The sequence below is a fragment of the Leptopilina heterotoma genome, unplaced genomic scaffold (assembly GCF_015476425.1).
Source record: "Leptopilina heterotoma isolate Lh14 unplaced genomic scaffold, ASM1547642v1 Lhet_58, whole genome shotgun sequence".
NCBI lineage: Eukaryota > Metazoa > Arthropoda > Insecta > Hymenoptera > Figitidae > Leptopilina > Leptopilina heterotoma.
In genome coordinates this window covers 3,821,629-3,836,745 of record NW_025111131.1, presented here as the reverse complement: position 1 = coordinate 3,836,745, position 15,117 = coordinate 3,821,629, and the positions used below count along the sequence as shown (strand labels likewise).

Below are 15,117 nucleotides of genomic sequence, written 5' to 3'. Positions count from 1 at the left end.
GCGTTGTTCCTTTCCCCCACAGAAAGGTGTTTCTACAATATCTGGCAAATGCACTTGATTAATTCTTCACCGAACAAGATGCATGAGATAGAAAAGGACACAAATATATCTCTGTCCCTTTTTAACTCATACTTTGCTGAACACGTTTGCGAACACAAATCATGAGTTAGAAAAGGACAGAGATATATTTGTGTCCTTTTCTATCAATCTCATATTGTAGAAGTTCCTTTATGAAAATTATCGCCTATTGTGGAAGCTCCTTCATTATTCCATTATCAACAATTAGCGCCATCTTTTATACACTACTACATGCCACACTATTTGCGTCGCCGAAAAACTTTTGCCGCGTTCATTTAGTTGTTCATGTTTACTCTTCGTTTTCATGGATATGCTCCATTCTTGCTTCTGATCTGGAGGTCAAACAATTTAACTACTTTACACGAAAGTATGTACTATGCCAGAAAATTGACCGTCACCGCCGGATAACCAATTTCAACTCTTCTTTCTTTTTGGCGAGATATAGAATAAAACGTTTAAAAGTGCTTCTTGGTTAGTTGATATATATATATACATTTATAAAAATAATATGTCCGATTCTCGTCGTCGTAGGAAAGTTCATAATTCAGGGGATTCAGATGACCTTTCGGATTCCTATGATGAACTTAATACAACAAAAGAAACTCAAGTAAGTTTTTCATTCTTTGTGAATTTATAGCAAAACTAATTTATATCCCACCTTCATTGTGAATGATGAGATTGCTTGCTTCTGATCATATTCTTATTTATGTTCCAAATAAAATTGACATGTTCAGCTTTGAAATTTGGTTTATTTTAATGTTTTTGTTTTTTTACATAATTCAGCTAAAGTGAGGTTAGAAAATGTTTAAGCAATTGTTTTTATTTTAAGTTTATTCTGAATCAAATGATAAATCTTAATAATAGCCAAGTCTGTAAACACTGGAAAATTAGTATTTACTGGTAAAAATTATTAAGTACATAATAAGTTGAACGTTTTTTTTGAAGAAAGTATAAAACCCTGAAACGTGTCACCTTAACTTATTTTACATTCAAAGAATCAAATTTTTTTTATTTTTAATTTAATTTATCCAAACTTTTAACGATTTTAACCTCAAATTATTATATTTTTAATAAAATTGAAATTTCGTAGAACTGTATTTTGATTTATCTGAAATTTAATTATTTCTAAAATTACTTCATGAAAAATTTTAAACAATATGAATATTCAATTATTGCAATGATAAATTAACTTTAGATTCAATTGCAGGGCTCGATTCAGTAAAAGTATTTAAAAATACGTATTTTAAGGACCAAAAATGACAGACCAATTACTGTCAAAAATATAACCAGTCAGAGTCATTAAGAGAACATTTTACTTAAAATTATAAATTTAATTTTTTATAATTATAAAACATGAAGATATCGATAACTCCGAGTCTTCGACTCGATGTGATCGATTTCTTCATGTTTTATAATTATGAAAAATGACCGAGTGATAAAATCATTTACTATTTAATTATTATTTGCAAGAATATTTAACTAAAATTCTTCTTTAAATCGATTAGTTTTACTAATTTTCGAAACAGTTCTTTGACAATTTCCAAATAAATTTGTTTACAATATTGAATTTTACGAAATTTCAATTATTCGTAAATTCTTCAATTAAATAAATATTAGAAAATAAAAATTTTTAATAAAATATAAAAAAAAAATTATTAAAACTTTTTCAAAAAAAAATTAATTGCAAAATTCAATTCTTTCTAAATATTCACGTGATAAAGTGATTTTCTAAACATCACTTTTAATATTTAATTTTTATCTAAAATTTTAACTAAAATTCATTTTTTAATAACTTTTTATTAGAAAAATTCAACTAGAATTCAATTATTTGAATACAAAGATAAATAATTTATTGAATAATTAATTAACATAATAATAAATATAATTATATATATAATTAATATATAATTAATAATTAATTAAATAATTAATAAACATTCAATTTTTCATAAAATTCAATTCCTTATTAATATATAAAGAATTTTATCAACAAATATTTAAATAATTGAATTCTTTCAACGAATTTTAATAAAATTATGAAGAATAAATACATTTTTCGAGAAATTAGATTAAGATTGTATTAAAAATAATTGAAATTCTGCGTTGAAATTTTATTATATATGTGAAAATAATTGAATCCCAAAGAAGAATTTTATTATTTTTCAACAATATTTAATTTTTGCGAAGAATATTATTACATACTCTTGAAAAATATTATTATTTATGAAAATAATTTATTTATTATGAAGAATTGTATTAAAATTGTTTTAAATAATTGAATTTCTGAGAATTTTTTAAAACTTTTTGAAAATAATTAAATTCTTTCGAGAAATTTCATTAAAAAATTGAAAATAATTGAGATCTGTCGGAGAATTTTATTAAATTCTTTTTTAAATAAAATTGTATTCCTTTGAAAAATTTTATTTTTAAATTTTAATAATTTTTGAAAAAGTTCTTTGAGAATTTTCAAATTCATTTGTTTACAATTCAATTTTACAAAATTCCAATTATTCTTACATTTTCAGTGTTATATATATTAGAAAATAAAAAGTACAAATAATTTTTTTAAAAAATGCGTAATTAAACTTTCTCAAAAAAATTAATTTCACAGAATTGTTAATTAAAATTATGAAAAATTCATATTTTCAAAAATTTTAATTTGAAACCTTTACAAAATTCAATTAATTTTAACAATTCAAGTTATTTAACTAAAATCCATTTTAAAATCAATTCTTATTAGAAAATTCTATACTAGAATTCATGAATTCAATTATTTAAAAACAAAAAAAAACAATTTATTGAATAAAATTTGCCTCTTAAATTTGTAAATAATTGATTTTCTATGAAATTATCATTATTTTATGAAAATAGAAATTAAATATTTGCGTAGAATTTTATTAACATTTTTTAAAATAATTGAATTCTTTTGGAAAATTTTATTATAATAATAGATATTGAAAATCATTGAATTAAGGAAAATTTTCGAAAATAATTGAAATTTTGCCTAGAATTTTATTAAAATTTTTGAAAATAATTGAATTTCTGCAATCATTTGTAATTTCTCTAAAATTCTCCAAATTATATCGTACAATTTACGAACTTTTCGTTTTTTCTCAATCAAATTACGGTCTTTACTTACATTTTTGAAAAAAAAACTATCTTTTACGGACTTTAAGAAAATTTATGAACTTTTACGGAATTTACGGACCTAGTTTGAGCCCTGCAATTGTTTTTAAACTTGATATATATTTAATATTACCATTCGATTTATATTTTAATGAATTACAAAATTTCGATTAGTTGGAAATTTTACACATTCCTTATTTTTATACAATTCATGAACAAAAAGTTTTGAACGGTCAAATGAACAAAATATTTTTTGTTAAAAATATTTTCATAGTTTATTGATTACAATTCAAATTAAAAATTCAAATTTTACATTTAAAAAACATTATAATTAATTTGCTTAAATAGTAACGCATAATTGTAGTAATACAAATTTAATTTGAAGAAGAAATAAATAAATTTCGTTCATTTGATCATTCAAAACTTTAACCTCCATAAAATTCATTGTATGGATTTCTGTAATACTTGAAATAACCATGTCATTTTAGTTTAATTTATGAAATTAATAGAAATCTCGTAGAATTCATCCTAAAACCAAATCTTGGTTCAACGGAATTTTCAGTATTTCATGTATCAGAATTTTTAATTTTATATTAATTATTATATTTTAATTTAATAGTTTATTCTTTTAAAACCAATTTAACTGAATTATTGTTTTCCTTAAAATTTCTATTTAACCTATTGAGTATTAATTATTTTGCTCCACAGAGCAGTGGACCAATTGAGGATTGTCACGATTCAGAGTATGACACAGCTGGAAGTGAATCTGAAGCAGAATCACAAGAAGGTGTATTAAGAGAAAGTGGCGATGGCCAAGAGGAAGAAAAATCCCAAAGAAAGTTAGATGATGATGAAGATCGACGAAATCCTCAATACATTCCAAAACGTGGTACATTTTATGAACATGACGACAGAACTGCCGAGGAAGCGACAGAAAGTGCCGTTGAACCTCAAGTGGAACGGGATTCTAAAGAGAAGAAAGTGTGGAAAGATAAGGATGATAAATGGAATCACGATAGGTACAATGATGCTGAGCAAGCACCGAAAAGTCACGAGGAATTAATTGCCGTCTATGGTTACGATATTAGAAACGAAGAAGGACCGCCGAGAGCACGAAGAAGAAGGCGTTATGGGTACAACATTCAATTTTATCAATTAGGGAATTATTTTTTAAACTCACAGGCATCACAGCTGGTCCCCTTTTCCCCTTTTGTACCCCTTATTTCAATTTTATCACCTTTTTCACCTTCTTTTATGATTTCTCTCCTTTTTCACCTTTTTTCAATAAAAAATAAGCAAGTTTTTCCTTTTTTTAAATCTTTTTCAAAGTGTAATCATAAAATTTAGAATCAATGTTATAGAATTCAGTGCGTTTTATTTCTGATTTAGATTATTAACAACAAAGTTTCAATTTTGAATGAATTTTGTTTTAGAAATTCTAAAGAACTTTAATTTTTGCAAAAAATTTCAAAATTCAAATTCTTCTGAAATTAGTTAAACTTTTTAATAAATATATTTAATTAATTATTAAAAATAATTCATTTATCGAGGAATTTTAGTTAAAACCACTAAAAAATTCAAAGTTTCAAATGATTATAAAACTTCAATTATTTTCAAAAGTAAAAAAAAATAAATTATTAAATCTCTTATTAAAATCGAATCATTTTAAAAAAATCTTATAGAAGCTATAAGAAAATTTTGAATTATATATGCAAGTTGTATAAACATATAAATTTTTGTCCTCTTTTTGTACCCTTTTTGAGGAAAAAAATGATTTATTTTTAACGGAATTTAAGGGAACAATATACAAAACCGTTTTTTCTTTATTATTAAAATAGACGTGGCCCTAACAAGTACACGAGAAATTGGGAAGATGAAGATGCTTATGGGAAAATCTCTGCAAATGCATCTAATAAGAATGTCGGGCGAAAAGTAAATAAAACTGGAGAAGAATTTCCATCTCTTGGTCCTGGTAATAAGGTAAGAATTGGTTTTGCTGATAAAACAAACTTTTATAGAATGTTAATTAATTGCTAAATATTAATCTATAATAATAATTGTAGTAACAGGGTGACCGCTGAACCAAAAAACCAGAAAAATAACGTAAATTTAAAGTTTTTATTTAAAAAGAAAACAGTATTATTTTTCAAAAACTGATTATAATTATTGGTTTAATTATTTAAAATTTAATGATCTGAAAAACAAAATGTTTTTGTAAAAAAAACCTTCTGTTTTATAAAAAATGAATGTGAATATCAATTGTATTGACTATAATTTTATAGAATAGTTTTTTGGGAATTTTTTTTAATGACTAGGAATTTTGTTTACGAAAAAAGTGGTCATCCTGAATTACAATACTGAATTATTATCCTCAAAAAATTGAATTATTAATTATAGAGTCCAGTAAAGGTGGAAGAACCTGTAATATCATCCGCTTGGTATAGTAATAAGACTAAACCACAAGCTAAGGCAAACTTTCCGCCACTCCAACCGCAATCAGATAATCTTAAATCTAAACAAAGTAGCCCACCTATTAGTCAATCGTAAGTAAAATTTCCTTCTTATAGCTAAACAAAATAATAAATCTAATAATCTAAATATTCTTTAATTGCATTTATTGTTTTAGAAGAGAAAGTAAAATTTCCAACGAGACAACAAATCAAGTATGGAAAAAGGATGTCAAAAGTGCTTCTTATATTCATACTTCTAACGGTAATTCTGGTGGCGATGATGCTGATAAAGGATATGTAAAAGCTTTGCCTCGAGACAATAACAAACGAAATGTCCAAGAGTCCGTAAGTCTTGTTGCTAGTAGAGCACGTGGACGTGGTTTTAAAGCAAATACTAATAACAATATAGTCAGTAATCGAATATTAGAAATGAAACCAAAAGGAAGAGGTCCGGGTGCGATCAATCCAGACAATAGACGTTCCAACCCAATTCAAATGGACGAGGAACATCAACTTGCTAATGACGTTAAACACATGAACATTGTTGAATCAACTTCTTATCACCCTGGTGGACGACAGAATAGTATGTTTTATTTTATAATCATTCTCTTCTTTTAGCATGCCTATTTTTATTCATTTTTAAGATATTTTCAACTTTTAAAATAAAGTTTCATCAGAAACTTGTCATCACTTTTAATAATTTATTCAAAAAGTTTTTTAAAAAATTCGACAATTGAATACTTTTTCATGATAAATTTTTATTAATTCCAATATTTGTAAACATTTCATTAACAGGGTTGCCACGCAACCTGAAAACCTGGAAGTGTCAGGGAATTTTATAAACCTTGAAAAAACCTGGAAAAGTCAGGGAATTTTGATCGAAATCCTTGAAAATTGTCGTTTTCTAAAGTTATTGTATTTATTTTTGAAATCTAATTTTTCTTAAATATTTAATAATTAATTCAATTTTAAAAGAGTTGCGTTCACAATCTTCATAAGTAGGTAAAATTCAACAGGTTATAATTTTAAAAATTTGTAAAATTTCAATTTTCAATGAATTTAATTAGAAATCTTAAAGAACGTAGATTTTTGAAAAGATTAACAATTCAAATTCTTCTGAAATTAGTTAAAGTTTTTAATATATATTTAATTGATTATTAAAAATAATGGATTTACAGAAGCATTTTAGTTAAAAACACTAAAAGAAATTGTATTCTATAGCAATTACAAATAATTGCAGGAATTCAATTATTTTCAAAAGCAGTAAAATTTTTCACAGAAATTCAATCATTTTCAAAAATTTTAATAAAATTCTTGTCAAAATTTCAATTATTTTCAAAAAATTTCCTCCATTCAATGACTTTTAATATCTACTACTTTAACAAATTTTCACAAAAGAATTCAATTAGTAAAGAAAAATTTTAATAAAATTCTACGCAAACATTTAATTATTTTCATAAATTATTATTCAATTATTTTCATAAATAATAAAATTCTTTTTTGGAATTCAATTATTTTTATAAATAATAAAACTCATCCCAGACTTTCAATTACTTTTAATATAATTCCACGAAAAATGTAATTATTCTTAAAAATATTATTAAAATTCATCAAAGAAATTCTAGTATTTTAAAAACATTTGCTTCAATTTATTTATTAGAATTTATGTATTATTTTCAATACGTTTTTAATTTAATTTCTTCAAAGAATTATGTAAATTATTTACAAAAATTTTAATTAAATTCTTTGTAACAATTCATTTGAATAAAATTTCACAAAAGAATTCAATTATTTAAAAAGAAATTTTAATAAAATTCGCCTAAAGAATTGAATTATTTTCAAAAGTAATATAATTTTTCACAGAAATTGAATTATGTTCGAAAATTTACAAAAATTCTCTTCAGAATTTCAATTATCTTTATAAAAAATAAAATTCTTTTCCGGAATTCAATTATTTTCTGAAATTTTATTAAAATTCTACGCAAACATTTAATTATTTTTATAAATAATAAAAATTTTATTAAAATTCATCAAAGAAATTCAAGTATTTTAAAAACTTTTACTACAATTTATTTATTAGAATTTAAGTATTATTTTCATTTGTTTTTTATTAAATTTCTTCAAAAAATTAAATTATTTTCAAAGTAATTTTAATAAAATTATTTGTCGAAATTTAATTAATTTCAAAAAATTGTCAAATTCAATTATTTTTAATATCTACTCTTTCAATAAAATTTCACAAAAGAATTCAATTACATATTTAAAAAGAAACATTAAAATTGGTCTGAATAACAATTCAATTATTTTTAAAAGTAATAAAATTCTTTGCTGAAATTCAATTATGGTCAAAAGTTTAAAAAACTTCTCTTGAAAATTTCAATTATCTTTATAAATAATAAAATTTTTCTTTGAAATTCAATTATTTTCAAAAGCTCTTATAAAATTCTTTGGCTAAATTCAATTATTTTTAATACAATTTTAATCAAATTTCTCGAAAAATGTAATTATTCTGAAAATTTTTATTAAAATTCGTCGAAAGAATTCAATTATTTAAAATTTTGTGTATAAAATTCTTTCTCATCATTCAATGTTAAGAAGCATTCAATTATTCAATAAATTATTTATTTTTGTATATATAAATAATTGAATTCTCGTAGAATTTTTTAATAAAAATTGATTTAAAAATGAATTTCACTTAAAATTTTAGATTATAATTGAATTATGAAAGCATTATAGCGTGAATTTTTAAAAATAATTGAATTTTAAAAAGGTTTCAAATCAAAAACTTTGAAATTCTGAATTTTTTCACACTTTTAATTAATATTTGTGTTGAATTAATTTTTCTCAAAAAGTTTAATGGAATTTTTTTTGTAATTATTTCAAGTTTTTAATTTCTAATATATTTAATTGAAGAATTTCAGAATAATCGAAATTTCGTAAAATTTAATTGTAAAAAAAAGGATTTGAAAATTCTCAAGCAACTTTTTCAAAAATTATTTTTAAAAAATTGATTTAAAGAAGAATTATAGTTAAAAATTCTAGAAATGAATAATTGAATCGAAATGATGAAAATAATTTTTAAAGAAATTACAGTAACAATATTCTTATAATATAAAATAATGATTTTGTCAAGTTTTAATTATTATATGTTGTTGAATTAAAAATTTTTGAAAATCTTAATTTCTATGAAAAAATTTTGATTTAATATTTATTTAAAAATGAAGTTTTTGATGTTTTCGAATAATTTAACAATTAAATGAATTCGTCAAAGTTTTGTCTGGAAATCAGAAAGTTATTTAATTTTGTAAAATGTAATTTTAAAAACCTGGAAAAATTTCGTTTTTTAACCTGGAAAAGTCAGGGAATTTGAAATGAGAAAATCGTGGCCACCCTGAATAAATGAATATTAAGTTTTTTCTTTGAATTGACATTAAAACTGTAATTTTTTTTCTCACAGAACATTTTAATGTCCAATTGACGACTCAACAAAGGGCGAATACAGTTCCACCGCGTTTGCAACACACTCAACAGCAGCAACAACAACAACTTCAACAACAACCGCAGAAACAACAGCAGCAACAGGTTCAGCAGCCTACACCATCATTGCAGGATGCTTCGGCAAACCGTCCGAAACGTTATTCAAGTCTTCGTCAACGACCAGCACTTACAGAAGGACCCGGACAACAAAATTTCCCTTCACCACACGGCCAACATACATTTTATCCACCTCAAGGTAATGTTTTGCTTCATGGATAATATCTTTTTCCAAAAGTAAAAAATTCTTTAGTGCAGCGTTGTTTCAAAAAAAAAAAATATATTAGGCGTGTGATTGACGATCTGACTTGAATTTTTCACTTAAATGTAATTAATGAAATTCGGAGTTTAATTTCAGATCATTTAACTATTAATTAAGAGAAAATTTTTTATTTTTTCATGGTTAAATGCTTAAATTCTTCAATATATATTTTAACTAATAATATGACACGATTTTTGAAGCGTTGACTTGACACACGGACACGACATGAATGTTTCGTGAAAGTCTCTGAATTTCGATGATTTGAAAAATTTTACAAATTTTATTAAAAACTATTAAAAATCCATTATTTGTCCATTATATGTAGCTGGAAGTTCAAGAGCTGTTTTAGAACCACAAGGTAAGCTCCATAACCGTGTTATAAAAATGTGTTTTGCTTTGTTTTTGTGGATTTTAACGTTTCTGTGTTAGTAGGATTTTCTCTTATATGTTTCAGTCAGGTTAATCTTGTTTTTCTTTTCTTTTTTTAACTTTTATATTGCAATTATAATGAAGGCAAAAATTTTACTATAAAAATTGACAATAACTATTAGTGAATATGTTTTATAAAATTGATTGGGACATCCAAAAGACCACTTTCAGGAGAATCAGCCATGTACATAATAATAAAAGTTTTTGCGTTTGATCATTTGTGTCCGATTGGCTTTTGATTCGTTGCATGTGTTTTTAAAAAAAAATATATAAAACTTGGATTTGTTTTGAATGGTGTTATTCATAGATTTTCTTTATTAGTTTTCTCATTAAAGTTTATGTTTATTGTTTTATCTAGGTTACCCTCAAGGGCACTTTGAGCAGCCGACAGCAGTGGCACCACCGAATGCGCCAATGACGGGACAACCGGTCATCCCGCTACCACCAGCTCCACAACCATCAAGTTACGCGGCCCCACCGCCTTTCTTAGTTCCACCGCCGCAATTTTTGCCTCCACAAACAGCACCACCGAATATACTAAACTATGTCCCAGGTCCCACTGGGCCCCAATTTCAACCTAATTATCAAGGATATCAAGGCTATAATCCTGCACCTGTTCAGGTACGATATTTAATTTCACTTTTAAGTCGACAAGTTTATCAATTTTTATTCACTTGAAAAATAACTTTTTCTTAAGAAAGCAATTTATTAAATCGAAGAACAGGCCTCGGATTTACTTTAAGGCGAAAAAATTTTTTTTAAATTTTATTCATATTTTTTGCATTATTCTCTACAAAGTAAAGTCAGGAGAATGTCAGGGAAACAACATTTTTGTCAGGGAAATTAAGAAAATTGCGACTTTTCTTCCAAACATTGCAAGAACAGGGTTGCCACGCATCCTAGAAACCTGGAAATGTCAGATAATTTTGATCAAAATCCTGGGAAATTGTTTTATTGTGTTTATTCTTGAAATCTAATTTTACTTAAATATTTCAAAATTAATTCAATTTTAAAAGAATTGCGTTTACAATTTTCATATTATGTAGATGAACTTCAAAAGATTTTGATTTGAAATTTTGTAAAATTTCAATTTTAAATGAATTTAATTAGAAATATAACAAACTTAGATTTTAAAAAAAAATTTAAAACTAAAATTCTTTTGAAATTAGTTAAATTTTTAAATATTTTATTATTAAAAATAACGGATTTACAGAAGAATTTTAGTTAAAAACACTAAAACAAATTTAATTTTGAAGCAATTACAAATGATTGCAGAAATTCAATTATTTTCAAAAATTTTAATAAAATTCTTGGCAAAATTTTAATTATTTCCAAAAACTTTTCTCAATTCAATGATTTTTAATATCTACTACTTTAATAAAAATTCCTAAAAGAATTCAATTAGTAAAGAAAAATTTTAATTAAATTCTACGCAAACATTTAATTATTTTCATAAATTATTATTCAATTATTTTCATAAATAATAACTTTTTTTACAGGGATTAAATTATTTTCATAAATAATAAAACTCAATACTGAATTTCAAATATTTTTAATACAATTTTAATAGAATTCCTCGAAAAATGTAATTATTTTTAAAAAATTTATTAAAATCAAAGAAATTCAATCATTTTAAAAACCTTTGCTACAATTTATTTATTAGAATTTAAGTATTATTTTTAATAGTACCTTTTTAATTAAATTTCTTCAAAGAATTAGATTATTTTCAAATAATTTAATGAAATTCTTTGCGTAACAATTCAATTTCTTTCAAAATAATTTTAAAAAAATTCTTGTCAAAATTTCAATTATCTTTATAATTAATAAAATTTTTCTCCGAAATTCAATATTATTTTCAAAAATTGTAATAAAATTCTTGGCAGAATTTCAATTATTATTTTTAATACAATTTTTATCAAATTTCACGAAAAGTGAAATTATGTCTTTTTTGTTTGCCTCATAAACTATGAAACTACCACTAATTCCAATACAAAATCTTCAAAAAAATTTCCTATTACTGACAAGAATGAATTTTTTAATATTATTTAATTATTACAAAAGTTTTAAAGCAAAAGTTCAATTACTTTCAAAAGTTTTTCGCAATTCAATAATTTTTAATATTTACTAATTTCATAAAATTTATCAACAGATTTAATTATTGAAAAAACTTTTTGATGCAATTCTACGAAAACATTCAATTATTTTCATAAATAATAAAATTTCATTTACAAATTCAATTATTTTCATTGCAGAATTTCAAATATTTTTAATACAATTTTCAATAAATTCCCTGAAAATCAATTATTCTAAGGTATTTTAATAAAATTCTTTTCCAAAATTCAATTATCTTGATAAATATCAAAATTCATCACAAGAGTAATATTTTTCTTTTAGAAAGTAATAAAATACTTTGCAGAAATTAAATTTTTTTTCAAAATTTTTTAAAAATTCTCGTCAAGAATTAAATTTTCTTTATAAATAGATGGCGATATTCTTTTCAAGAATTAAATTATTGTCAAAGATTTTAATAAAATTCTTGGCAAAATTTCAATTATTTAAACAAAATTTAATAAAATTCTTCGCATGGATTCAATTATTTCAAAAATTATTATTTAAATTCTTCTCAGGTATTCAATTATTTTAAAACAATTTAATAAAGTTCTTCAAAAATTTTTCAATTATTTTCAAAAATTGTTATAAAATTCTTTAATATAATAAATTTTATTAAAATTTTAATTAAATTCCTTAAAAGAAGTTAAATATTTTCAAAAGTTTTTATTACAATTCTTCGTAAAAATTAAATTTTAAGAAACATTCAATTATTGAATAAATGATTTATTTTTGTATTTAAATAATTGAATTCTCGTAGAATTAAATTATTATTTTTTGTACTTTTAACTAACAATTCTGTAGAATTAATTTTTTTTGAAAAAGTTTAATTGAATAATAATTAATTTAATTGATTTAAAGTAGAATTTTAATTAAAAATTCTAGAAAATGTTAATTGAAATGAAATTATACAAATAATTTTGAAGAAATTACAGTAACAATATTCTTATAATAATAAAATAATGATTTTGTCAGTCGGTCATCTTTATGTTTTATAATAATATTCTTATGAGTTGTTCAATTTGAAAAGGTTTGAATTTGAAATTTTTGAACATCTTAATTCCAATGAAAAAAAATAATGATTTAATATTTATTTGAAATAAAACTATTGATGTTTTCGAATAATTCTACAGTTAAATAAATGCGTGAGTAAGTGTCATAGAACTTTTTATTTGAGTAATAAAGAGTGAATCAGAATATTCTTTAGGGTCAGGAAAAAAGTCAAAGTTCTGTCTGGAAATCAAGGAAAAGTCAGGGAAAAATAAAGTTAAATTTTTGTGGCGACCCTGATTTAGCAAAATTATACAAGTTTTGATTAATTGAATTTAGAAATCAGTGAAGAATCAGGGAAATACAAAAAAATTTTGTGACTACACAAAATTAAATAAACGACTTTTTTCTATTTTTAATCGACTAAAGCGACTTTTTTTGTTCGTTAAAGTCGATCCGAGGCCTGAAATAGTAAAAAGGGGTTGTAAAAGAAATTCTATCCGAGATTTGATGAAGAAATCAATGAATGAACTAATTTTGTTTTTTTCTTTAAAATAAAGGCTCCAGGTCCTCCACCACCGCAAGAATTGTTCCAACCACAAGGTTGTACTTACTACAGTCCTGCTCAACAACATCAACAACAGCAGCAACAACAACCAGTGAGGCGTCCAACTGCTGCGATTCCCATTCTTCCACCTCCCGATAATCAACAGCAGTATCAAGCAGCTCGAAATCGTGGTAAAATTACTCTACAACATCCGCAACAAGAAACACATCAGCAAGTCTTGCAAAAGCATCACGACTTGCACCAACAACAACAACAACTACAACTACAACAGCAGCAACAGGAACACTTGCAGCAATTAGAGTTTCAAAAAATTCAATTTCAACAGGCTGCTGAACAGAGTGAACAGGAACAGCATAATATCGTGGCACAGCATGAACAACCAATTCAATATGAATTGCAGGAGAAGTTGTTTGAAATCGAGCAAGCAGCAATCGAGCAAGCAGTAGCAAAAGATGAAAATCTAGTTCCACAGGAACACGAACAGGAATTACGAATTACGCAAGAAAAAGAATTACGCGAGTACGAAGAGGTAATACAAGAATCTCAAGAGATTGTCGTACAAGAAAACCTAGAGGAAATTTCATCATCAACTGAAAATGAAATAATCGATGATAAATTATTATCAGACGAAAAATCTTTGACCCTTCCGCTAAAGGAGTGTGAAGATACTGAAACATTTGAAAATGTTAATGTACAAACAAAAGAAATAGAGACAGTGGCAGAAGTACATGAATGTTCGGTAGAAATTACCGAAAAGCATCCAACTGTATCATCGACAGTTGATTTAATAAGTGAAGCACCTGTTAAACTAAATAATGCACCAGTTGTTGATACAATCGTTTCTTCTAGTACAGATAATACAGTTGTAGAAAATGGTGAGACTGATGGCGCTGTTTTAGAAAAGCCCGTTGTTGAAGAAACCGCTGCCTAACTTTTTAAGAAAAAATAAGTATATATATACAAATATATACTTTTGTAACATTGAAATTATTTTAGATGATTACGTTTCAATATCAGAATATATTTTGGTTGTATAGTAATTCAAAGTGTTTACATGTTAACCAATTTAGTGATAAATTAATGCTTTCAGAAATTTTCAACTATATTTCGAAATTCGAAACAAACAACGTTACCGCATAGTGAATCTATATTACATAATTTTTTTCATTAAAATAATTTTTTACTATACATTTTATCTTAAACAAATTTTATAACTATTAAAAATTTTCAAAGAAAAAATTGTAATTGAATTTTTAATGTATAAGCAAACAAAATATTTATAAATTAAAAAATTTCGATTTCTTTAATAGTTTGAAGTTAAAGAAAAAAGATGGTAAAAAATTTTTTTTAATGATAAAATTAATTAGTATTTTTGTAATTTATATATTTTTGTTTCTTCACTTTTTATTCAAAGAGACTCCCATTATATTCATGTTTGCAAATGTAATTTCTTTAAATAGCTCACGTTCTAAACTACAAGAGACATTTCTAAAATTAATATAAATTATAGAAAATATACTAAATATTAAATTTATAATTTATTTGAGAAATCGTTGGAAAGCAATTTTTTC

The 15,117-nt window shown here is 24.0% G+C and overlaps 1 protein-coding gene across 2 annotated transcripts; it reads left to right on the top strand.

Moving 5' to 3' along the window:
• Positions 1-385: 385 nt before the first annotated feature.
• On the top strand, positions 386-14,805 carry LOC122508855 (protein CASC3-like). 2 transcript variants are annotated; one of them, XM_043622448.1, is made up of 9 exons: positions 387-685; positions 3,913-4,337; positions 5,043-5,184; positions 5,602-5,747; positions 5,831-6,237; positions 9,112-9,387; positions 9,776-9,808; positions 10,238-10,500; positions 13,539-14,804. In XM_043622448.1, the coding sequence occupies exons 1-9, from the start codon at positions 587-589 to the stop codon at positions 14,475-14,477; spliced, it is 2,730 nt and encodes a 909-aa protein (XP_043478383.1). In that variant the 5' UTR covers positions 387-586; the 3' UTR covers positions 14,478-14,804. The 2 variants fall into 2 exon arrangements, with proteins under 2 accessions (XP_043478384.1, XP_043478383.1); XM_043622449.1 differs by lacking the exon at positions 9,776-9,808 and having other exon boundaries at positions 386-685; positions 13,539-14,805.
• The last annotated feature ends 312 nt before the right edge of the window (positions 14,806-15,117 follow it).

Excerpts from the sequence above, each read along its gene's own strand:
- LOC122508855 (XM_043622448.1), top strand. The coding sequence starts at position 587 with ATGTCCGATTCTCGTCGTCGTAGGAAAGTTCATAATTCAGGGGATTCA. Across the intron at positions 6,238-9,111 it reads CCCTGGTGGACGACAGAATA|AACATTTTAATGTCCAATTG; the intron begins GTATGTTTTATT and ends TTTTTCTCACAG. Across the intron at positions 9,809-10,237 it reads AGCTGTTTTAGAACCACAAG|GTTACCCTCAAGGGCACTTT; the intron begins GTAAGCTCCATA and ends TGTTTTATCTAG.